This window comes from Lactuca serriola, chromosome 5 (assembly GCF_051521515.1).
Source record: "Lactuca serriola cultivar US96UC23 chromosome 5, Lser_US96UC23_V15, whole genome shotgun sequence".
NCBI classification, from domain to species: Eukaryota; Viridiplantae; Streptophyta; class Magnoliopsida; order Asterales; family Asteraceae; genus Lactuca; species Lactuca serriola.
Window position 1 is genome coordinate 341,964,846 of NC_136412.1, and position 26,423 is coordinate 341,991,268.

The 26,423-nt window shown below is 32.2% G+C and overlaps 2 protein-coding genes across 3 annotated transcripts; both read right to left on the bottom strand.

The window, feature by feature from the left end:
* Window positions 1-494: 494 nt before the first annotated feature.
* Window positions 495-6,566, bottom strand: LOC145055399 (ABC transporter B family member 25, mitochondrial-like). The gene is made up of 20 exons (XM_079003707.1): window positions 5,984-6,566; window positions 5,055-5,282; window positions 4,760-4,946; window positions 4,533-4,594; window positions 4,406-4,449; window positions 4,175-4,277; window positions 3,967-4,074; window positions 3,755-3,838; window positions 3,592-3,652; window positions 3,353-3,498; window positions 3,166-3,282; window positions 2,985-3,070; window positions 2,804-2,892; window positions 2,677-2,732; window positions 2,475-2,555; window positions 1,693-1,758; window positions 1,497-1,589; window positions 1,323-1,387; window positions 1,110-1,245; window positions 495-1,029 (listed from the first exon to the last, which is right to left on the bottom strand). The coding sequence occupies exons 1-20, from the start codon at window positions 6,281-6,283 to the stop codon at window positions 913-915; spliced, it is 2,229 nt and encodes a 742-aa protein (XP_078859833.1). The 5' UTR covers window positions 6,284-6,566; the 3' UTR covers window positions 495-912.
* Window positions 6,567-20,232: 13,666 nt separating this feature from the next.
* Window positions 20,233-26,109, bottom strand: LOC145055401 (Tetratricopeptide repeat (TPR)-like superfamily protein). Of its 2 annotated transcripts, none has more exons than XM_079003709.1 (13): window positions 25,770-26,109; window positions 24,442-24,593; window positions 24,136-24,277; window positions 23,425-23,541; window positions 22,772-23,273; window positions 22,050-22,088; window positions 21,798-21,919; window positions 21,565-21,711; window positions 21,395-21,484; window positions 21,188-21,312; window positions 20,900-21,105; window positions 20,694-20,818; window positions 20,233-20,605 (listed from the first exon to the last, which is right to left on the bottom strand). In XM_079003709.1, exons 1-13 carry the CDS (start codon window positions 25,980-25,982, stop codon window positions 20,414-20,416), a joined length of 2,172 nt encoding a protein of 723 aa, XP_078859835.1. In that variant the 5' UTR covers window positions 25,983-26,109; the 3' UTR covers window positions 20,233-20,413. The 2 variants fall into 2 exon arrangements, with proteins under 2 accessions (XP_078859835.1, XP_078859834.1); XM_079003708.1 differs by having other exon boundaries at window positions 21,798-21,922.
* Between the last annotated feature and the right edge of the window lie 314 nt (window positions 26,110-26,423).

Consider the following 26,423-nt stretch of genomic DNA (forward strand, 5'->3'; position numbering starts at 1 on the left):
CATGTGAGTATGGTTGGCTTGACGTGGTTTCTGACCAATAATAACTATAGATTTCGGTTTTTTGATTTTCAAAACCAGAAGAGCACCAAATTGATCAGTTGCAGTTTTCGGTTTTAACGAGCGTGGTTCAGTTTTTTTAAACCCAAATGGCAACTATAAAATTTTATACTAAAAAAGAGTTTTAGTCACCCAAATTAATGTGGAATCCAACTCCAAATCTTAAGGTGTGTAGTTTGTATTGTTATTTTGAAGTTAAAGAAACTAAATGCTTCTATATCCCTAAATTGATGTGGGATTAGATGTAATTTAGTACAGAAGTTTGTAAATTGATCAATACATTTGTAAGCATAAAAAAGACTGATTTTTACTATCCAATCCATGTGGGATGAGTAAACTACATCAACTAAAAATCAAATAAAATAAACTAACGGGATTCAAACCCTAGACTTCAAATTCATATGTTCATCACCTTAACCAACTCACCATAGTATTAATTGTTATAAAATTAGGAAGATTTGTATATAATATCTGTAAATTAAACATATTTATAAACAGTTTATTAACTTAGTTTTTTTACAGTTTTGTAACTCATAAAACCAAAACCAAACAGAATATTTCAGTTTTTGGAAAAGTAGAAACCAAACCATCCGTTTTATGCTGGGTCTTAGTTTTTCAGATGGTTGGTTTTTTGGATCACCCGTGCACATGGCAATTAGTTTGCTGGGTTTAATTGGAGAAAAAAAATGATGATATAATAATAATTTACGGGCGTGGTGTTTTCCCAAATCACAGACCTTATTTTAGAGTTTAGACACAAAAACTGGCATTACCTTATTTTAGACTGGTAGGCACGAAGACGATGAGTAAAAAACGACAGGAGAACCATCTTATATCTAATCTGACGGATTGAATTCAATCAATGGTGGTGTTTTGCTGTGACCAGAGTTGCGCATATCGACCACCAGCATTCGACAACAGAACTTCATGCGGACCTTGTTCTACAACCCTCCCACCCTCCATAACTATTATCTGTAACAAAATCAAAATCAAAATTAAAAATAATATTTCTTTCAATTAAGATTTAAACAAGAAAAGGAGATAGGTCTTGCCTCGTCGCACTGCATTGCGGTTGTAAGCCTATGAGCGATGAAAACTGCGGTTCGATTATTGGCCAGTGACCTTAAAGCGCTTAAGATCTCCGCTTCTGTTGTGCTGTCCAGCGCACTCGTTGCCTCATCACATAATCTGTACGTTTTTCAAAATAATAATAATAATTTACTGATTGATTATCATGAATGAATTATGAATGCGGAGACACTTACAAAATGGGAGGCGCTTTCAGGAATGCACGAGCTAATGCAACTCGTTGTTTCTCACCACCGCTCAGCTGCAAAACTCAAATCAATGCCTTACTTAATTAATACTACCAAAAACCAATGTAATACATTATATCAATATCAACTTAACTTAAACATTACAAGATTAAATCAACTCACCTTAAGGCCACGCTCACCAACAAGCGTTGAATACTTGTCTGGAAACTTCATGATGGTGTCATGAATTGCTGCTTTTCGAGCAGCATCATATACCTAATAATATTAACAACCACTTTATTTATTAATTATTATTCCATTAGCCAAGAAAAAAAAAAAGTGATTTTTATGTAAAGGGAGGGAGGGATAAACATAAAACCTCCTCAGGGGTGGATGAGAGACAACCATACTGAATGTTGTGGAATATTGTGTTGTTGAATAATACCTGCCAACATCATCCATCATATATAAACCACACCTTCTTTTCCACAATCATATAAACAGAAACATAACATACATCCCAATCTATCCAACTTAGGTTAGGTCAGGTTAGACTTCAGAGGTCATATTTATTCTCTTAAACCATATACCAATGTTTCTTTTTGACTTAATGCACAAAGTCAGGAAAATAAGGCTTTCCAAATTAAGTCCCAAGTTTTTCCTTCTATTTCCTCAAGTATGCCCTAATTTTCTCAAATATTTTTTAAACATCATTTATTCACACACCAAAAAACAAAAAAAGATAAGAGTAAATTACACGGATGGTCCCTATGGTTTAGGGTAATTTGCATGTTTGGTCCCTAACTTATTTTTTTAACTCGGAAGGTCCCTACTGTTTATTTTTGTTATGCGTCTGGTCCCTGTCTTACTTAAAAAGACTATTTTGCCATTGATTTTTTAATTTATTTAAATAAACACACCCCTAACCCCACCCCTCTCATCTTACCTTACATACCCTATCATTTTTTCCTATTTAAATAATAGTCCTTGTAGGTAAGACAGGGACCAAACGTGTAACAAAAACAAACAGTAGGGACCATGCACGTAACAAAAACAAATAGTAGGAACCTTTCGAGTTAAAAAAATAAGTTAGGGACCAAACATGCAAATTATCCCAAACTATAGGGACCATTCGTGTAATTTACTCAAAAGATAACTTACTGTATCTTGTGGAACAACACCAATATGCTTCCTAAGGCTTTCAAGTGTCACTTTTCGTATATCTTGACCATCTATCCTCACCTGTCAAGTGTCAACCACCACATCTCATCTGGTAAGTTAAAGTATCAACCAAACACTTGCTAAATTAAAGGCTTTCCCTTTCTTTCTATATATTTTTTTTAAAATACTGAGAAATAGTTACCGTTCCAGAATTAGAGTCAAAGAATCTGAAGATCATTCTAAGGATTGTTGATTTACCTACACATGAAATTCAATTTACGGAAGATAAACAAATAACAAAAAGAAGAAAGTGTTGGGAAGAAGCTCACCACTGCCACTAGTTCCAACAATAGCCACACTTTTTCCAGCTGGCACAACAAAAGATATACCATCAAGAATCTTTCTTTCTGTCAGATAACTAAAGTTTTGAAGAAAAAAAAACAAACAGACTACATATCAGCAACAAAACCCATCACAATCTATCTCACCAGTAACAGAACAAAACTCCACCTGAAATGAACATCTTCAAATTCAATGCTGCCACCATCCAGCTTCAGAGGCTTTGCATCATCTTCATCTCTGATTTCTGCCCTCTCCTGAAGAAAAACAAGAATAACACCGATTGTTTTATTATGATTATTATTTGAAAGAAAAAGAAGAATACATGGAGGTTTTTGAAATCCGGATGTACCTCAAGTAGCTGAAACATGGATTTCATATCAACAAGACTCTGCACAGTTTCACGGTAGACACTCCCAAGAAAATTGAGTGGAAGAGACAGCTGGAATAGTAGCCCATTTACCATAACCTATGCATATCATATCATATCATTAAATCATATCTTTTTGTGAATAAAAAGACTATAAAAAGGGTTATACCAAATCACCAACTGTCCCCACACCATTCATAATACCATTTGAACTTAGTACCATTGCTGCTGACAGAGCTGTACTGAATACCAGAGTTTGACCAAAGTTTAAAAAAGCCAGACTACGTTGAGTCTTCAAGGCAGCATCTTCATAGCCTGAGACAAAAAATTTCTCAGCTAATCTTCTAAATACATTTTAACTAATCATATAAATATTATATAGCACACTTGTGAAGACAAGCTACTTACGCTTCAAATACTTATCATACGCATCAGCTTCAAATTTCTCATTGTTGAAATACTTGACAGTCTAACCAAAAAAATGTATAAACACTCAGTGCAGAAAAAGGGGATCTTACAAATTATCATAACATATGAAAGAAAATTATACATAAAATTGTTGACTTCTCACCTCATAATTAATAAGTGAGTCAATAGCCCTAGTGCTTGCATCGTTATCAGCTTTGTTCATATCCTGCCTAAATTTAGTCCTCCACTGAAACAAATAAAGTTGGAGGTTGGAGGTTAATAACTATATATATATATATATATATATATATATATATATATATATATATATATATAAGTTAAAATAAACCAAAAAAACTAAAGGAAATGAATTACTTGTGTCACAGCTAACGTGAAGGCAACATACGCAGCAACAGAAAGAGAAGTAATCCATGCAAATGGTGCTCCAAAATTGTATGCAAGAATACCTGATACCATAGAAATCTAAAAGAAAACATGTTGAATCTGCTGAATTGAAATATGCAAATGATTAAAAAGAAATCTTGGGATCACAAAACTATAAAGTTTAGAGAACAAGTCTCACCTCTAATATAGTTGGTACAACATTAAATACCATGGCTGAGAGGATGAAATTAATAGCTCTGCTACCACGATCAATAATTCGATTTAGACCACCTGTTTCTCGGCTTCAAACACAAAAGAAACAAGATATGAAGACAACTCTTGGACCTAATTACCAATCCATGAATAAAAGTTTGAAATAAAACCTATATTTCACATAAAAGAAAAGTTGGATCCAGTTACGCATGTATACCTAAGATGATATCGCAGATCAAGCTGGTGCAAATGTGTAAACACCTGCAACCCATGAAGTATATCATAAGTTTCATGCCTTGGAAACAATTGTAAATATGAAAAGAACCATTTTAGTTTGATCATACCTTTCTTGAAACTGACCTAATAGTCCGCAATGCAACCTTAGAGAAAACTGCAGTCCTTAACTCTGTAACAAGAGTACATACAAGACACAGAATTAAGTCTAAAACTGAAGAGAAGAAGGGGGTAAAAGGTATGTAGGAAAAATGAATGTTTCAGGCTTTATTATTATATTTTAATATAACTACACAGTATCACAACAAGCACTAGCAATTACTTCATAATGATGTACCGTTGAAAGCAGAAGCCCCTGTCCGTGCTATTCCATAACCAATCAACACAGCTGCTGGACTCACAAAAACAGCTAAATATGTCGAATTAGCAGCTGTGAACTCAGAGAGTGCACTAGGGTTTCCTGTTGCTGTTGTTAACCAATCAACAGCTAGCTTGAATAAGAAGGGAACTTGAACAATCATTACCTGTTAGAGAAAAAGAAACCCCTTGAGCAATTCTAAGTAAAATTGACCCTTATACACATACATACACAAAACAGAACATGCTGAAAAGTTACTCTTACTCTTACTCACCTTGGCTCCAACCAAAAATCCCATAGCAGTGAGGACTCTCAGTTTGAACTCCATGTTATCTTTCATCCATAAGTACTTTGCAAGTGTTCTAAGGATTTTAGCATTATTGATTTTGTCACCTTTTGTAACGAGACTTTTTTCCTCCTCCCCTTTTTTGTTCTGCTTCATACCCATTGCAGCATTGCCACTGGATGTTGTGAATGAAGCATACCCTTTAGGTATAGAACCCTGATAATTACAATGATATAAACATGTCATAAATCTTATAATATTAACATATGTGGTGACACTTATTCATCCATTTTTCTTTCGTGATATTGGTTAAGAAACTCAATTGACCACCAAGAAACCATAATCTGCAAGTATTAAAAGGCTCAACACTGTAGTTTCAAACAGCCATACAAGGACGCAATCAAATCATAAATCAACAATAATCTAAAGCGATTACAAAGCTCAAAGTCATTAAAGTTTAAACCACCACTGTCCCAGAATACAATATGCCCCTGCTTCTTGCTAGAGTCAGAATCCAAGTTAAAATTTCGACCTAAAATAATGATAATCAGCAAATGGTTTACATGTTTACTAGCGCATATGATAAGTCCATATCAAAATGCATCAGAACTATCTTAATTACAGAAGAACTTAACAGTTCACATAGCCATAAACCTTGGCAGATACACACTTCCTCGCACAATTTTCGTAGGACTATTGACTAGAAGCCTTAGCAAGTTCAAGAAAGCATATTGCATACTAATTTCAGGGTGACGATCCCGAAATAACCAATTCATACATCTCAAATCAAATATATATCATTAATCCAGCTACAACAAAGAATACTTCTTAAGATTATTAATAAAATCTATTCATAAAAGTCAGTCAAGGGATTAAACATAATCATAAAACTAAAAGCAAGCGCGCACGTAGCTTACAGATTTTTCAAGGGGGGTAGGAGAGAAATCCGAGACAAACGCAATCAAGTGTTTGAAAACATGCGTAGATTTCCTCGAAACATCCCATGGATCACGGCGAAGAACGGAGAATTGTCTAGTAAAAACACTGCTACCGGAACTTGGTGAAGCATCCGCAAAATTTTGTGAGAGAAATGAGCGAGAAATACTAGTACTGGTATTAGTATAGCTCGAAATCGTCGTCATCTTGTTGGCTGCCGTTCTCCGAAGAAGAAAAAGCTGACGAGCCCGACCGCATCTTGAACCAATTGTTGATTGCATTTTTGCTTAATTCAAGGCTGTGGCATCATACTGAAACATTCGTTGACTGAATTGTGAAATGCTGTTCTTTGAGATTTGAATTGTGTTCTTCGATCCCCAATTAGGAGTAAGAAAAAGTACAGGATCTGATGCAACGAAAACCGTGGAGACGAAATAGTTGTTTTTCGTTGAACGTCAATGAAGGCCTGTCATCGGCGAGCATCTGCGTTTTTGGACATGGATTCGCCGGGGACGTCTTTTCTTCGTTGGGTATTACCAACCAGTATTCAAATAAATTAATTTACATGTTTTATTTTGTAATAACAAACATAGAAGAAAAACACAAGAAAATAGTTTTAGACCGTATTTACTATATCAATTTAGCGCAAAAGAAGTACAAAATTAAGAGTGAAACTATTTGATAACCATTATTTGTAAGTAATATCACATAATCTAATTAAATTGGAGTATAAATATATATAAGCATTAAGTATATTATCTTCGCTCATATTGTCACATTAACAAACATGTCGAACTAAATAATGTATACTTCTTTTGACGGAATTTGACCGAACTGTATTGATTATTTTCAGGGGCGGAGCTAGTAGCGCTAGTGGGTGTTGTCTCTCATCCCTCGGTAGATTTTGTGGTATTTCTATAATCATTTATTTATCTGGTATATATTGTTTACAATTTTTATATGGATCTTCAAGTGTTTTAAAATGTTCTAAAAGATTACTAGATAATTATGTTATATTCGTGAACTTAATGATTTAATCATTTCTTTAATATCTTCTAAGTTTTCATCTTGATTATTAGTAAATGTTGTAGGTTGATTTTTCGAGATGGAAGATCTATTTATTATGGTTGAAATTAGAAACTCTATAATTGGGTTTCTTTTTATTAATGGAATGGAATAGTTATTATCGGTTGAAAATTAGTTTCATTAAATATTCTAGACAAAATTTCACGATTGGTCCCTGTGGTTTACACAATATCGCACTTTGAGGACTTTCTAGCAAAAAGTCACGCGAATGGTCCTTAAGGTTTCATTTAATTGCGCGATTGGTCCTTGACCCTAACCCCGTCATTTTTGAGCCGTTAGTGAAGGGGTAAATTTGTCTTTTCATCTTGTTGTGCATCAGAGTATATAATTTAAGGTCCGCCTTTGTATCCTTCTACTTCTCGTTCCTTGCTTCTGTTCTTCCCTCCCTACTCACATTCTATTCCAAAATTGAAGAAGATGGTGATATGCCACTGTGGAAGGCCGGCGATTTTGGTGACATCGTGGACTGACTTGAACCCAGGTCGTCGATTTTGGTCATGCTCAAGGTTAGGAGGAACATGCAGCTTTTTTGGATGGTTCGACCCTCCCATGTGCCCTAGGTCAACTGTTGTGATTCCGGGGTTGTTGCGTGGAAGAAACAATCTCGAAGCAAGATTGATGATGGTGAAATGGCTACTTTGTCTGAGTTGGTTGTTTTTCATGGTGTGTTACCTTTTCAAGTAAAAAATCAAGAAGCATTTGGGGGGGGGGGGGGGGAATCTATAACTTGGAATCTGTGTTTTGGTCCCATTTTTTTCATAGCTTTTGAAGGATTTTCCCTATGATTGTATGTAATGTTGGGACAAGAAAATGTAACAGATATAATATGTAATGTAAGTTTGATGTTTTGTTTTAATGTGATGGATATTATATTAGCAAGGAAGGAAATTGTCAATTTGATTGCATGTAAGTGTAATGTTGATTATCAAAGTGCAGTAACATAGCCAAAAAACTAATTACCAAAGTAGCATTACCATTAACCATAATGCATGTAAGTGTAATATCATGTTACAAACATAGAATACCTAAAAGACCTATCAAAAGTAGTTGTTTTGATTGACATACCATAACCAAACTTAGTAAACATGTTCTAACTTTAATTAGACATAATAGCAAAAGATTACTTAGAAATACAAACTAAGCTACAACATGTTTTCCCTTCTTTTGTCCACCCCCTATCCAGCTTCACTAGGACCTCCCTGCCCCTTGCAAGTCCTAGCATTGTGACCTTTGTTGTGGCATTTGCTACAAGTGACTGTCAAGTGTTTCCTACTTAACTTGGTACTTTGAATTGGCTCATCAACTGCCCTCTTCCTTTTTTTCTTTGGCCTACCAACCTATAAACAAATTCATATGGTTACATATTAACAAGTTTATTAAATAGTTTCAAGTTAAATTAAACAAAACATGTATGACAACAAACCTGTTTGTGATGTTTGGGTGGGAGAAGGGTTGTTGGACAATCAGATGTAGGCCACATGCTCCTTCCATTTATTGGGTCAATTGTGTGTTGGTACATAGCATTCCATGTACCGAGCCAGTAACATTTGCTCACCCAAGCCTCAGGATCTCCACATTCTGACCCATTATGCATCTTATCATACATTGCAGCAATAACATGCTGGCATGGAATACCTGTAATGTCCCATTTCCTGCAAGTGCAACTCCTCTCTTTCAAATTCACAACATACTGCTCCATCCATAGACCAGTCACTTGATATTTATCAGCTCCATTAAATAGAACCCTCATCTTACTTGCCTCTGTCTTATTGTTTTCTAAGATTGTTGTTGCAGTTGTACTTAGAGAACCTTTGCATTTGTCTAGCACCTTATGAACATTTACTATTCTCTTTGTGAGGTATTCTCTAATATATTCCAAACAAGTGATTATAGGCTTGTCCCTTGCCTCATCTAGCTTGGAGTTAAATACCTCACACAAGTTATTTGTTAAACTATCAGTCAATGCCCTTCCTATATATAAAACCAAACAATTAATTACTAAAATCAGTTATGAAATATGTTAGTGAAAAGAGTATGATACTTACCAGAGAAATGGGATCTTGCCCAGTGTTTTGCGGGAATTTTACTTAACCACTCATGTGCTTCTGGGTTAAGCTTTTTCAGTTTCTCCATAGCCCTATTAAATTTTGGTATGTTGTATACTTTTCCACAACACCATACTGCTTCCCTCAATTCATCTCCTTTGTGTTTCAATTTCATGTTGTCATACACATGTCTTAAACAGAACCTTTGCTTAGCTGATGGAAATAACTTCTCTATTGCAGCCAAGATTCCCTGTGAGTACAATTAAAATAAGTTAGTAAATGAAATAATGAAAAAAAGTAAAAGTGAATAAAAAGTTAGAGGGTACCTTTTGCCGATCTGAAATGAAAGTGAAGTTAGATGAAGAATTCAAATCTAAGTCATCACCCAAGTGTTCCAAAAACCATGTCCAAGAGTTAATATTTTCAGTCTCTACAATGGCATATGCAACTGGGTAAATGCCATTGTTCGAATCAAGCCCAACTGCAGTAAGAATTTGTCCTGGAATGGGACCCTTCAAAAACGTACCATCAAATCCAAGAAAATCCCTCAAACCTTTTTTAAATCCCTCCTTCAATGGACCTAAGCATATATATATCCGTTTGAAGATCCTTGTCTCAGAAGACACATTGGGTTCAGTTTCGACATCTATCTTCACAGTTGTTCCTGGATTCTTTGACTTCAATTCCATGGCATATTCTCTCAAAACACCGTACTGCTTTTCATAATCACCATAAACATATTGTTTTGCCATAGCTTTGGCCCGAAATACTTTCATCTTTGATATTGAAAGTGAATACCTCTGTACTAACTCCTCTTGTAAAGCACGTGTAGGGATCTTGGGGTTACTTTCAACTTGATGCAATATGTTGTTAGCTAGAAACTTAGATGAACAAGCCCTCACTGTCCTTGTTTGCAAACAAGAATGGGAATCTTCGTATGTTTTGACAGTCCAAAGTTGTTTCTCATCTGCCCTAGATATAAAAAGAACCCATGGACAAGTTGTTTTCTTGGAAAGTACTAAATTGCCCCTATCTTTATTACTGTCACCAGTCAATTCATGAACAATACCCCTACACTTTACCCTAACTCTTGTCTTGCCATTCTTTACATAATGTAGATCCCTCCTTTCTTTTACAGAGTAGTTGGCAATAACTTCTCTTATTTTTTCCTTTTCCTTGAACGTCTGACCAATCTTAAAAGCTTTAGTGTGAACCTCACCAGATGAACAAGCAACTGGTTTTAGAATGGACCTTAACAATTTCTTCCTAGGCTCTTTTTCACTAGCAAATGACTCAACTACATCATTGTCTAAGACTTCTAAAGGTTCATCTTCAATGTCTTCATGTTCCTTAGTATTATTGTTTATCGGATCAAGCTGGCCCAAGTCCATGTCTTCATCAAGTACACTACAGAAGTTGATCATGTTCACCTCCACATCATCTATCAAAGGTTCCTCATCAAACACTGTTTTTTTTGCATCATGCTGACTATCAAAATCACTTTCATCTGCACTATCCTCACAATCATATTCATCATCTACAACTGGATCATTATTCATAATTGGCTCATCATATTGGTCATCTATGATTGGCACATCATTCATAACAGGTACATCATTCATAACTGGTTCATCATTCAAATCTGGTTCATCATTCACAACTGGTTCATCATTCAAAACCGGCTCATCAGTCATAACTGGCTCATCATCCATAACTGGCTCACTATCCTGTATCACTTGTGAAGGTCCATCAAATGTTCCATATGGCACAATGGACTGAGAGTAGTCTAATTTTATACTAGAAGACCCAACAACTTTTCCCTTCTTTTGGTTCCTATCTAGTTCAGGGGATACATCAGTAACCAACTCCTCAATAATAACCTTGGTGGGGGACAAAAAATAACTGTTAACCCTTGTATGCCCATGCTCTATGTAGATACTTAAAAGGTTATTTTTTTCCACATAATTTGACAATACATGCACATCCCCATCATTTCCTAGAGGTAACAGACCAAAGTCCAACTCTACTTCTGGAATAAGAATATGATAATACAAAGTTTGCCCTTCTACGTACCCTATTTCTCGAACCATTGTATCCAACTCATGCACAGAGAAAACGTCAATATCTACGAAGTCAACATAGTCTATTGTTCCATCTACGTACCTTCTCCCAAGGCTTTTCGTGAATATCCCACCATGATGGATTTTCAGAGTGAAATAGTTGCTTATTCCCTCTGAAATAAAGAATAACAAAAAAAATTTCAACAATTTGGGCATAATATCAAATCGAGAAAATCAAAGATCACTTTAGTAAGTCACTTACGGTATATCCTTTCCAAATCATACTTTGATGCTTTAGTGTGTTTGGAACGAAGTGACCATAACGTTAACACCATTATCGTTTTCAATCGACAGATGATCCTCTGCCTTGTGTTTTGTTGGAGAAGAAGATGAATGCGAAAGGGTAATGGGTAGCTGAGGAAGATGATCTTTGTACTTAATTACAGAGTTCATGCGTATATGTGCATAATGATCGATTATTAGAGTGACTGCAAGATGAAAAGACAAATTTACCCCTTCACTAACGGCTCAAAAATGACGGGGTTAGGGTCAAGGACCAATCGCGCAATTAAATGAAACCTTAAGGACCATTCGCGTGACTTTTTGCTAGAAAGTCCTCAAAATGCGATATTGTGTAAACCACAGGGACCAATCGTGAAATTTTGTCAATATTCTATTATTAGTCATATTTTGGTGATTCAAGTGATAATAAAGGGGTAAATAATTTATATATATAAATTTTATCTTCTGTTTTAAATATAATATTACGATGACAGTTTATTAATGCATAATTTATTTGATATGTAATACTAAACGGATGATTACCTTTTAACATAAAATTTTATCTTAATAATTTATATCGTACGGTAATACTATTACCTAGATTTTTATCTTTAAGACTTAATCCTAGTTGAATATTAATATTAAATTTTATTTTTCCTTCAATTAAATTACATTTTCCTTTTGCAATAATATTTTTTTATTATTAATTATACCATCATCTCTAATTTCTAATTCTAATGGAGTATCTAAATTACTAAAAATACTTTTTTAAAATTACTTGAATAGTTGATATATAAATATAAGCGATCTTTATTATATCTACTTCTTTAATGTTAGATAATCTATTTCTAATTTGTTGTTTATGTATTATGGGTATAATAATATTTTCTTGAGTTGATTCTATAGGTATTGGTTCTTCTCCTATAATTTTTCCATAATATATAATATTTTTTCTAAAAAAGAAATTTTTAACGAGTTATTTCTAAAATTATGTTTTTCAAATAGTGAAAAATTTGATTTTCTTATAGCATCTTTGTTAATTAAAGCATCAAAAGTGTATCTAGATTCATTTTCTTCGTTATTAATAATGATTGGTGAATTTTCTATTTCTTGAGACCTATCTAACAGATTAGTTTTGTTATTTTATCTTCAAGATTTTTTATTTGCTCTTGTTTCCAATTTATACTATTATTTATTATTATATTGCTTCAGTATTAGATATACAGTTAATTATTGATATATTAGAATTTGTTTTTAAATCTAAAAGAAAATTTTTAGATTGTTTTAGTGTTTTACGAAAAAAAAAATTTAATTCTTGTTTATTAATATTTAGACATAAAAAACTCATGATTAAAAGTTTTAAAAACAAAATGACGATTTAGCTTTTCTTTCAAAGTTACGACTACAAATCATAGATTTTATTAGGATGGTGGGGTTTGTTATTTATGATATTTATAATGGTGGTTATAATGTCAAAGTTTTCATACGGAGATTTAAACACTATTTTACGAAATATGCTTCTAGATTGCAGGTACATAGTAATAATTGTTTTAAAAACTTTTTGATGAAATATGTTTAAAAATAAAAACTATTAAAGAAGAACCACTTAAACAAAAATCACTCACTCTTAAACCACCTTTTACATGGTAGAAATAAATAATAAAATTATGAGCAATAAAACCCAAATATATTGTAATTTCGATAATAAATGTAAAGTTAATTTACTTAAAAATTTATGGAAAGATTTAGAAAATTCTACAAAACATTCAAAAGAGAAAAAAAATCTGAAATATAAGAATTAATATCTAAAAATAAAAACTATATTGCATATCAATTAATTAAAATTGGAAGATTAAGAACTTAAATTAATTATTTTAAAATAGTAATAAAAAATCTTAACAATTCAATAAAATTTCTTTCAGATACCTTAATAATTTGTTAAAATGAATTCAAAAGTACAAATTAACTTTTTAAAAGATAATAGACTTTGGACTGATATATTAAATAACCATTGGAAAATAAATTATAATATCTCTAATACTATTCAACATTTAGAAGATAATTTATCATATGAAGAAAACTATTTATTAACATTACAACCAAAAAATAACAAGTATAAGAACTAATTAAAAAAAATATCGCAATTAAAAGAAGGAATTAAGAAATATAAAAAATCACAAAATTGTAATTTAGAAACAATACGCAATGTTTCAACCATCCTAACAAAAACAACTTGTTAATATGAAAACTTTACAAGAATTAATATTATAAACTAACTCTAACGAGTAAAAGAAAAACAAATATTAATCCCAACAGTACATTTATTACAACTAAAATACAAAATAAAGAATTTTCATGCATTCATTTTGTAGTTTTAATCCATAAAAGTGCATTGCATTTAAGTTTAAACTCATGCATTTTGCATATTTTTCGGGATTTTTCATGATGCAATTCCATTCACACACTTTTGTGATATTTCATGGACTTTTGAAGGTAGGATCTTAGTTGAGGTGATGAATAAGAGATATGAATGAAGTTTCAGAACTATTGGAGCATCGAGAAGGAAGTTATGAAGAAAATAAAGATGTTGGCTTTACAGGAGTTTACACGGTCGTGTAAATGTAAACCTTGAGTTTACACGGGCCGTGTAAACACATACTCTTTGGCAATGTACTTCGAAGACCTGGCTGATTTGAGCATTCTACTTTTTTGTATTTACACGGTCGTGTAAATGGTCAGTTATAGTTTACACGGGCCGTGTAAACGTGCCGTCAGTTTTAAAACAGTTTCATCCTTTGTAAAAGGGAGACAACCAGTTCTTAGGAAAGGGGAGTCGTATTTTGGGAGAAGAGAAAGGATTTTGGGGAGATTTTGGAAGTGGATTAACATTTTGTAACACTTTAATTTGCATTTTGTAAGTCAAATTGAGGATACAAACTTGTTGAATTTGTAGTTTAATTTAGACATGTGTGGCTGATTTCTAAAATCATTTCTGATTCTGAATTCTTAAGTATTTGTTGTTAGGTTGTAATTTACATTTGACTTATGTTTAACATCTAGTTATCTTTGATTTGATCTTAATTATGTGTTTGATTGGTTCTCTTTTTCACTTGATCAATGAATTAGGGTTCTTTTCAATCTAGTTGATCAAATTATAAAATTCGTATATGTTTTATGATTTGATGTCAGTAACATGCACTTGATTGGTTGTATTTAGATCAAAATAAGTGTAATCAAAGATTAAATGTTCATAATCCCGAGCTTAAGAGGAATGTTGAACATTGTTGGTAATCGTTGCAAGAACTCAATGTCATTTAATGATTTGATGCAAGAACTTATTTAAATTGAATCAATTAAATGAAGTTTTATTTGAAGAACATGTTTTGAATAAAACACTTTTGTCAACTTAGATATTAGAGTTTATTAATATCTAAATTACCAACCTAGATTAAACATGAGTCATAACTATATTACATATTTCAACATAATACATATATAGGAATCAGAATCAGAAATGTATTTCTTTTACTGAATTTTGTGTTCAATCTTATTTATTTATGAATTTCAATTCTAGTTTAAACATAATCCCCCATTTTAATATTGTTTGTATAATGTGTGAGAATTTGGCTAAATAAGGAGTCATGTATTCCTGTGGACCGACCCTGCTTACTCTATAATATCTTTAGTGTATGAAGTAGCAGTGATTTGAGTTTTATTGTTATTATTTTATCTCATTATTTGTTGGTTTGACATCCAAACAAATACTCAAGCTACTTTATGTTTTAGAAGAAAAAAGATATTAAAAATTTGGGAAAAAGTAGAAAAACCATTAAAAATTACAATTGCTGATAAATCAATTCACAAAATTTGGTTCGTAGGAAGAGACATAGATATAGTAGTTGAAAAAACACCATTTAAAACTCCAACTATATATCAACATGATTCGGGAATAGATTTAGTAATAGGAAATAATTTCCTTAAATTATATCAACTATTTATACAAACAAATGATCATAGAAGTCTTAATCACCTTACAAAGGGTATTATAAAAACCGCAATTATCAAACATTTTGATCTTATTAAAATAATCAGACAAGAAGTTGGTTTTCAATTACGTATATTACTAACATTTGCCAAAGAAATTGCTGAAAAACAACTTGAAGAAGTATGTAGTGAAAACCCGCTGGATCATTTAAAAATTAGAAATAAACAAGAAATAATAATATTATTAAAAAATCATAATGATGAAGTTAATGTTGCAAACAAAATTCAATATAGTATAAAAGATGTTTCTGAATTTAAATAAGAATGCCCTGAATTACTAGAAAAAGGAATCATTCGGCCTAGTACGAGTCCTCATTTTACACATGCATTCTATGTAGAAAATAATAACAAAATAAAACGAGGAATATAAAGAATGGTAATTAATTATAAAAAGATGAACGATGCTACTATAGGATACTCATATAAATTACCACGAAAAGAATATATTTTAGAAAAATTGAAAGGGAATACACATTTTATTACATTTGATGCAAAATCCGGATATTGGCAGTTACGCTTACATGAAAATACGAAATCACTAACTGCTTTTTCATGTCCCCCTCATAAGCATTATGAATGGAATGTCCTTCCATTCGGTTTAAAGTAGGCACCAACAATATATCAGCGATTCATGGATGAAACCTTATATGGTTTAGATCATATTTGTCTTGCATATATTGATGATATATTTGCTTTCACAAAAGGAAATGAACAAACACACATTGATGCAATCATCAATGTTTTACAAAGAATTAAAGAAAAAGGTTTAGTTTTATCAAAAAAGAAATCAAAACTTTTTCAATCTACAGTTGAATACATAGGTTTAAAAATTGGAGAAAATGATCAATTATCGTTAACAGACAATATACGATAAAAATTAAATATGTTTCCAGATAAACTTGAAAATAGAAAGCAAATACAACGTTTCCTTGGTTGTTTAGATTATATTGCAGAACAAGGATTTTTGAAAAGTTTAGCAAAAGAAAGAAAAGTTTTACAAAAGAAAATATCAGAAAAAATATCTTGGTCTTGGACCAATACAGATACTATTTTGGTACAAAATATAAAACAAAAATTCAAGTTCTCCCTACTTTATATAATGCAAAAATCGACGATTTTCTAATTGTAGAGACAGATGCATTACAAGACACTTGGGCAGGATGCCTAAAAGCAATTATACATGGAAACGTATTATTGGGACTAGATAATGAGGGAACCCTCATATCTGACCCATCAAAAGTATACAATGATAAAGCATACATTGGTATGAAAATACCATCCAAAGTAAACAGTGATAAAGTATACAATGATATGAAGATATCACCAAAAGCATACATTGATACGGATGTATCATCTGAATTATTAAAAACAGATAAATATGAGCAAAAATTATGCAAGTATATATCGGGAACATTTTCCCAAACGGGGCTAAATTACAGCACACATGAACAAGAAACACTAGCATGTCTCAGAACATTGAAAAAAATGTAAAGTCAGGCTACTTCAAAGCAGATTCGAGTTACGCACTGATTCCAAGTATCTACTTGGCTTTTGGCGATATAAATTACAATAAAATTATTGTCGTGGATGATTGATTCGTTGGCAATTACAATTGCATCAATTTCATCCATACCTCAAGTATATCAAAAACACCAACAATCATATAGCAGACACATTGACAAGAGAATAGAAGCCATCATAAAGCAACAACCAAAAACATTCCTACTCATATATGGAAGAAACGCCGTCCATGGAAGATTAACGTCACCCATGACAAAAGCAAACATTATTCAGAAATATATGTCTTTTCGGTGGCGGGAGGAATGACGCAAATAATGACATATAAAGCCATTATTATTGAAGACACGCGTCCTTTCAATGTGGAAGGGATTGTAAATTTTATTAATGTAATTATTTAAAAGTATCGGTAGAATAATTTATTAGTTGTCAGTAGTATTAGAATGTGATGTAACATAAAGTGTTAGTCCCTCCATAGTCTAGGGGCTAAACTGTAAAATAGTTTATCGTATTGCAATCATGCGATTGCAATTGCGTAATGTAACCGACTCTCTTGAGCCTATAAACAGGGCATCTGCCCATATTAAATAAACAAGATGTTTTGAGTGTTTAAGACTTGAGTTGAATCTCAAAGTTCTTCCTCTGTTGAAATAGTTTGTCTATTTCTAAATAGCAGAGCCCTCTGTTGAAATAGTTTGTTCTATTTTTGAATAACAGAGACCTATCCGACCCATACATATAATTAATCTAAACAAACCATCATCAAGATCATCCCAACGCATCATTCATGTATAATCCTATCCTAATTTTTCTTAATTTCGTCATGTCGTCAATTTTGGTTGAAAATTAATTTAGTTAAATATTCTATTATTAGTCATATTTGGTGATTCAAGTGATAATAAATGGGTAAATAATTTATCTATATAAATTCTATCTTATATTTTAAACGTAATACTATGATGAGAATTTATTAATGCATAATTTATTTGATATGTAATACTAAACGGATGATTCCCTTTTAACATAAAATTTTGTTTTAATAATTTATATAGTACGTTTATACTATTACTTAGATTTTTATCTTTAAGACTTAATCCTAGTTGAATATTAATATTAAATTTTATTTTTCCTTCAATTAAATTACTTTTTCCTTTTGCAATAATATTTTCTTTATTATTAATTATATCATTATCTCTAATTTCTAATTCTAATGGAGTATCTAAATCACTAAAAATACTTTTTAAAAATTACTTGAATAGTTGATATATGAATATAAACGATTTTTATTATATCTACTTCTTTAATGTTAGATAATCTATTTCTAATTTGTTGTTTACTTATTATGGGTATAATAATATTTCCTTGAGTTGATTCTATAGGTATTGGTTCTTCTCCTATAATTTTTTTATAATATATAATATTTTTTCTAGAAAAGAAATTTTTTAACGAGTTATTTCTAAGATTATGTTTTTCTGATAGTGTAAAATTTGATTTTCTTATAACATCTTTATTAATATTATTTTTATTAATTAAAGCATCAAAAGTGTATCCAGATTCATTTTCTTCGTTATTAATAATGATTGTTGAATTTTCTATTTCTTGAGACATATTTAACAGGTTAGTTTTGTTATTTTATCTTCAAAATTTTGTATTTGTTCTTGTTTTCAATTTATACTATTATTTATTATATATATTGCTTCAGTATTAGATATACAATTAATTATTGATATATTAGAATTTATTTTTAAATCTAAAAGAAATTTTTTAGATTGTTTTAGTGTTTTACGAAAAAAAAATTAATTCTTATTTATTAATATTTAGACTTAAAAAACTCATGATTAAAACTTTTAAAAACAAAATGACGATTTAGCTTTTCTTTCAAAGTTACGACTACAAATCATAGATTTTAATAGGATAGCGGGGTTTGTTATTTATGATATTTATAATGGTGGTTATGATGCCAAAGTTTATAAGGAGAATTAAAAACTTTTTTACGAAAGATGCTTCTAGATTGCAGGTACATAGTAATAATTGTTTTAAAAACTTTTTGACGAAATATGCTTCTAGATTGCAGGTACATAGTAATAATTGTTTTAAAAACTTTTTGACGAAATATGTTTAAATTGTAGGTAGAAAGTAATAATTGTTTTTTATATTGAATTTATGATGATAACTCATAACGATAAATATTTATAATAATATTTATGATGATGCATGATGAACAGATATTCATAAGAACGAAAGATTTAACATTCATAATCATAATAAGAATGATACTTAGCTCTGATACCAAAATTAAAGACATGACGGAATTAAGAAAAATTAGGATATGATTATACCTGGATAATGCGTTGGGATGATCTTGACGATGGGTTGTTTAGACTAATCATATCCTAATTTTAATCCCCCTTTATTCTATAATTTTGAATGATGCGTTGGGATGATCTGAACGATGCATTGGGATGATCTGAATGATGCGTTGGGATGATTAAAATTGTTATTTATGTAATAAAGCTACAGATTTTTATTAAATTATGCAAAAAAAGAAAAAAGTATAATCAACTATTACATTCCTCTTTTATTTAAATTTTTTTACCTGGAAATAATTAATTTATGCATCAATAAATAAGTAGTAAATCCATTTTTTGAATAAGCTAATAAAAATTTAGTAATAAGTTAATATATAGCCGAATAAACTTGTAAAAAATTCAATATTTGTATAAATTGATAAAAACATGCAAAGCTTGTTTAGGTAATTATATTTGTATATAAAAATAAAAACATGCAAGCTTGTTTAGGTAATTAACCTTTTAAGTTTTAACCATCTTCAAATTGACGAACAACACTCTAAAAGAAAATTATGTAGGTTTAAATTTCATTCTTGAGGTGGGCATACACAACATCAAGGACAAACTCGAAATTCACCCAAGAAGGCATTATCATCATTTAACACAAAGTTAGTTAGATCCTGTTAGAAACCGTTTATAATTAGCTTTTTTGCTTCTATTTGCTATGTAAAAAATATAAATATAGTTGATCCTTGTCATTTTACACTTAATTCATAATGAAAAATCCAAACTTTCTATCTGTTCTTATCATTATAGTTAACATGCATGCATTGATCCGGTTTCCATGTCAATGAGATAAAAATTATATTTTATATATGCAAAAGACGTTAGGAAAAATAACCCTAGCTAAGCAAACACACAACCTTGATAAATTTTACATCTATCAGACTATCACATGGATACGATTACATTTTGATTCTTGCAATCATCTACAATTAGCATATATGCTACAAACCCTAATAATTAAGATGTTTTTTAATCGACTATGCTTCTACAACAAATTAGATAATACAAAGAGTTGGACGAAACTAGCCGCCTCTTCTGGTGACGCGTCTACCAATATCTACATCCATGAGGCGCCGCGATGAAGGCGCTGGAGCGGGTGATGACAATCCAACCGATTCCGGAATGTCAAGATCAACTTTCATGGATGGCCCCGCTATCGCTCGCTTTATATCAACTTCATTTAGTCTTTGCACTTGGAATTTTGCTTTCTCAATCTGTTTGTTTGTTCACCAAAACATATAAATTCATTTAACCCCTAAAAAGTAGTAGTAAAAATTAAATTAGTGGAAGGGATAAAATTACAAGTTGAGGATGATGAGCGGACGCATGCGCGTTAGCAAGTCTTTTTTCCAGCTCATCTGCTTTTTTCTTCTCGTATTCACGATTCTCTGTTTCATTCGCCTTTTCACCTACTTGCTCATACAATGCTGCAATAAGACAAAGTGGTTTGTTTTGATTAAAGCAAAATAATAACAGATATAGAACATTTTTTTGACTTGAAAACATACCAGTGAGATTTGATAGGACCCATATCTGAGTTGGAATATCATAAAGCTTTTTTGCCAAAGTAAGGCCCGACCTCAAGATCTCTCTCGCTTGACCCGTGTCATGAAGGGCTAGTGCCAGATGTCCAAGCACAGTCAGATACTGTGACACCAGTTGTAGATTCCCAAGAGTTGTGTGTGTTGTCTGCAACCCACTTGCCAATCGAACACTACGCATTGCATTGTAAAATTACTATTTTGCCCTTCCTAGTATTATTATGTACATTTGAAATAGTCGGAGTTTAAGTATACCGTGCTTCTTGTAGATTTTCCTGCCTCATTAATAAGAACCCATATGCAAAAAGAGCTGCAGTTTTCTCCCGTACACCAACAAAAGAATCAATTACTTTGTAAACTGGTCCAATCAACTCTAATGCCTGCATGCATTTACATAAAAATATATATAAGCCATGAACAAAAAAGTCGACCAATGAGGAGATCATTATATTTTAAATTCACCTTTGCATAAGAATCAGGATCACCGATGCATATGTAAGACACAGATGCATAAATATGACAGATGGCTTGTGCTGATTTGCTCTCGGTCAGCTGAAAACTTACAAGTTTATATAACATATATAATATAATTAAGTAATTTATATAAAGATGTATGACAATAACAGGCATACCTTTGCTGCCTCAACAAAATGAAAAGCAGCTTCATCATAACAGGCAACACAATGGGCATATTGTCCTCTCAGCATTTCAATTATGCTTTCACAAGCTTGCAAGATTGTGGGATACCGGTTAAACCAACCCTTCATCTCCAATAATGCCTGAAATTTTTATTTTTATTATTATTATATTTTTACAGTTTCATGTCGTTTAGGGTTGTTGAATGAATACAAACAAACAAACAAACCTCTTGTGCTACACCGAATTCTGAACGAGTGAGTTCCATGGCTATTTTATTCTCAAGAAATTGCATTAAGATCATCAAGTACACACCAGCCATCCAAATGGCTGAGTGCTGTAAGTCCACTTCTGCTTTAAATGAAAACAGAGATGTTAATTTTTAAATGACTATCACCCATTCAGTCACTTTATCCATATTCGACTTAATGGGAAAAAAGTAAAAGAACAGGCTCTTAACACTTATAAGCAAAAGGATTACCTGTTGTGCCATCAGCTATTCCATATTTCACCAGTTCAGCTGCATATAACAAGTAACTTAGTTTCTAAAGCTTCTCACAACACAGAACAAATTTGTAAAAAAAATAAACAAATTAAAAGGTCTTTACAGATAGGACAGAGAAGGTCAACAAATTAGTTTCTCAAGTAGATGCCAAAGATACAAAAAGAACATCTTATTATGTACTCAATGCTTCTTATACTCCAAATTTGGGACATTATAATATAGCGTCCTACTTTCATTACTTTCTATTACAACATTTTGTACTTTTAAGTTTTTTTTTTCAAATTAATGCAGAATACTTTGGAAATCAACCCAATTAGATCATTGTACTTTCATTTTTTTATTAGTAGAACATTGTACTTTGATAAATCCACCCAATTATATCAGTGAAAACTCAGCGAATTTTTCAAAAGCAAAATGTTGTAATATGAAGAAATGAAAGGGGGATGCTATAGTAAACAAAATAAATAAAAGTACACTATGATTTCTTGCAATTGATCCTTCCAGAAGAACACATGACTATTATACACACCCCTTTTTCTCTAAGGATATTTATATCAATCCTAAGAAACAAGCAACTAGCATATATCATGGCCTACAACCTAGAAAAATAAAAACCAGAAACCTTTAGGAAACAAGAAATCAAAATCAATTCTAATAATTGTATCATTCAAAGTGATGACATTAGAAGAAAGACCAACCTCGGATAGTCTTTAGTCCAGATTGAATTCTCTTTCCACACTCCTTAAAGAGTCCCTTTGGGCGACTAAAAACAACAAACATAAGATCAACAAGCGAATATATAGCACTTTTAGGTAGCCACTCCCCATCAATAGGAGGAGGTGCCAACTCAAGCTTGTCTCCTAATTCTCTTTTCACATTCCCAAAGTATGCAGGTTCTAAACCCTCTTGACCATTGAAACTTGATCCAATAGAATTACTGATTTCTTCTTCAAGTTGACTTCTTCTTGCGCTGAGTTTAGCCCTATCTCTATGGGGTAGATCAGATTGTGAAAGACCTTCATTTATTATAGTCAGTTCTTTTGTAAGCTCACGAGCTTGCTGCATTTTCTGTAAGTCAGTCTTCATGGCAGCATCTAATTTATCAACATGTTGACCCGCATTCTTGTAGTCACATATTCGGATTAGATAGAATATGTGGAGCAACTCATTGTAAAAAAATAAACCAAGGCATTGTTGTTTCTGTGTTTGACAAAAGTAGGAGTCATGAAAGTGGAAAAGATTAGAATTGTAAAGAATGTCTTTAAACAGAAAGTATATGTACATTTTATATAAATTTCTGCAACTAATTTGAAACTCGGTGTCAAATTTAGTAAGAGGCAAATGAACTTACTTTGTCTGCATCGATAGATTCCCAAATATCATTGCATCTACTCACAGCAGCTTCAACTAAGCTTCCATCATCCCATTGCATGAGGTGTACATGCAAAACTGAAGTTGCAAAAAACATCTGTCCACAAGCATAGCAAACAGAATAGGATTGCTTTAATATCATAGGAATTAGTGCTTGCCAGCAAACATGATATTACATAGTAAAAAAAATAAGGGTTAAAGGCAAAAAATAGCATCTATTTGTGTATTATAGCATCCTACTTTCATTTCTTTATATCACAGCACTGTACTTAAAGACTTTTTTTATTACAACATTGTACTTTGTAAAATCTGACCCATTATACTTCTTTCTTATCAGGACAATACACTTTAAAGGATCTATCCAGTTATAGCAGTAAAAATTCTGTTGTATTTGGATGACATTGTTATAAGCCTATAAATATAACTGGGTAGATTTTTCATATCAGAATGTGGTAATAGAAAGAAAAGAAAGCAGGGTGTCACAATAAACAAATCAATGGAAGTACATTGTTATTTCATGCATTTAACCCAACAAATAAAGAGGCAAGCACCTCTGCATTTTGGAACTTCATGACGAATGCAACTAAAATCATATATGGTAGAACAACAATGGAATGTCAAATTACAAAAGAGACACAAACATAATGTCAAATGTTGAGAATTCATGAAATATGCATTAGCTCATACAAACCTGCAACTCCGGATAGTACATATCAGTTGCACAAACATAACCTTGCTCCAGTGTAGATACAGAACCCTGATAATCTCCTTCAATGATGAGAGCATTTGCAAGTTGTGAATTGAAGTTGCATGACCATAACTTCCCAGAAAACCTTCCAATAAATAACAATCGCAATTAGCACAAATCAAGAATCTTACAACTTCCATGAAAGGATGCTAATCCAAACATAAGTTATGAAAAGAACTCAATACTTTGAAGAACATGTAACAAGAAATTGCATGGGAAAAGTCAAACCACAGAAGGAAACTTGCATACCCCTCTCCAAACTCTGCAGTAAGTTCTAGTCCCTTGTTTAGTAGTTGTTTTTGAGAAGAGACAGCTCCAACAAGATGGTAACACTGGCTCAGTAAGCTAAAAGCTCTGCACTTCAACTCAAAGCATGAGGGGATTGACTTTAGGAGTAGTTGCTGTAAAAAAAAACAAGTGCAACTCTCTTTAGATAACCCCAATTTACATGGTTTAAGAGCCCTCTCACCCTACTGATCAAGAAACACCTCAACATGCTACAAAAACATAACAAGTGTACCATAATTTTACACATAGCATCACAGATTACACATCAGTTGGTTGGTGAACAAATACCTCAATATACCTTTTTTCTAGATCAACCAAAAGAGTCAAAAAGGAACAAATAATTTAAATTGGGATTATATATTGTTGTGCTGAATGGGCCTAGGGCTCTTTTATGGTAAGTTGGTAACTATACAGAGTTTTACATATTTTGTATCACATTGGTCAAGTAATTATCGTTGGTGAGGTTAACTAGATTCTTAGAGGCCTTTCATCTTGCTTGAGAGCATAATTTACTCATTTCCATTCTACAAGGTACAAAGTGATTTAGAACTCACGATTAATATACTCAACTCTCAAGTGGAATTATGCATGTCTGACTACAATTATGTTACATTCTTAGAAATTGAACAGCTTGTATGAGTTTGGATATGTACAAGAGGGAATAAAACAGTCGAATGACTAGGAGCTTGGACTTATAGGAGTGATTCAGAATAATAGCCATGCTTCCATGATATTGAAACAATCAATTACAGTTCTTTTTGTTTAAGCCTAAATGGTTCTAATCCTTTCAAGGCTTTGGTTCTCATGATCATGCTACCCCGTTCCCACTGTATATGTACCATGGAGGTTAGACATAAGCATGCAGATTCATGTTCTTTGCTTTTATATATGGATTAATCAAGAGTACAAACGAGCTCATTAACAATTTCGCTACTTTATAACTACAGCACAGAGTAGACTAAGCTGCTTAACGCATTGTGTTGAATTATGGAAAAAACATACTGCTAAATACTCCACCGTATCCTTGCCTATATTGAATATAAGTAACCAGGTACCAACTGCGGTACCCATTTTTAGTGAATACAGGATAACCAAGCTAGCACCATAGCAAGTTTTTCTGTGTGTAAAAACGGTACAGCAAACTGAATAAAAATAAATGTCCATAGCTTCATTAAGTTCGGAAATTTTCAGAACATCTTAGCTAAATTAGACTTCGGAAGCGTGACAAACTGAACATGAACCAACGCATATTAAATCAATTTAACTGGAAGAGGGAAGGTTTGACTAACGGATCGTTCAAGGTGAGATTTGGCATAATTAACGTTGTGGGAGTGCTTGAGGAGCATAGTAGCGATTCTAAGACGAGTTTTGACTTCGATAACGGGAAGAAACGATACAGTGCTTTGACAAATGGCTTCAAGACACTTGACTGATTTCGCAATTTCGCCATTTTTCTCGTGCAAATCCGCTAATTCCCACAGTCCTTCAGCTACTCCATCCATTCCGTACTCCAATAACTTCGATTTTTCTCAGATCCCTGTTTCCCCTTTGCTAGCTTGCTTCATCGTCTCCCTCCGTCGTTTCTCTCTCTTGGTTGCTGTTCAAAGTCCATCGAAGTCAATCGCGAATCAAATCGTTGAATGTCGACTTTGGTATTTCGTAATCATAGCCCATGGGCCTTTATAATTATCGGCCCAAAAGGTTAAGAAATGTAAATTACAAAAGTATACTTTAATTAATGTGTTTTTATTAGTTTTATCAAAATAAAATATTATTAACTTAAATAAAAACTTTAAAATCACCTGAATTATTTAACTCAAATAACATCCTTTAACTATTTAAAATTATGCTTTTTATCTTTGTGAAGTATTTTATGAGGTTCACTCATTTAATATGATATTTTTTAAGCATGTTTAGTATTTATAAATTAGAAAGTGTTTAAC

Excerpts from the sequence above, each read along its gene's own strand:
- LOC145055399 (XM_079003707.1), bottom strand. The coding sequence starts at position 6,283 with ATGCAATCAACAATTGGTTCAAGATGCGGTCGGGCTCGTCAGCTTTTT. Across the intron at positions 2,556-2,676 it reads TTGACTCTAATTCTGGAACG|GTGAGGATAGATGGTCAAGA; the intron begins GTAACTATTTCT and ends GACACTTGACAG. Across the intron at positions 1,030-1,109 it reads CCGCAATGCAGTGCGACGAG|ATAATAGTTATGGAGGGTGG; the intron begins GCAAGACCTATC and ends ATTTTGTTACAG.
- LOC145055401 (XM_079003708.1), bottom strand. The coding sequence starts at position 25,982 with ATGGATGGAGTAGCTGAAGGACTGTGGGAATTAGCGGATTTGCACGAG. Across the intron at positions 24,278-24,441 it reads ACTGCAGAGTTTGGAGAGGG|GTTTTCTGGGAAGTTATGGT; the intron begins GTATGCAAGTTT and ends ATTTATTGGAAG. Across the intron at positions 21,485-21,564 it reads ATTTTGTTGAGGCAGCAAAG|CTGACCGAGAGCAAATCAGC; the intron begins GTATGCCTGTTA and ends GTAAGTTTTCAG.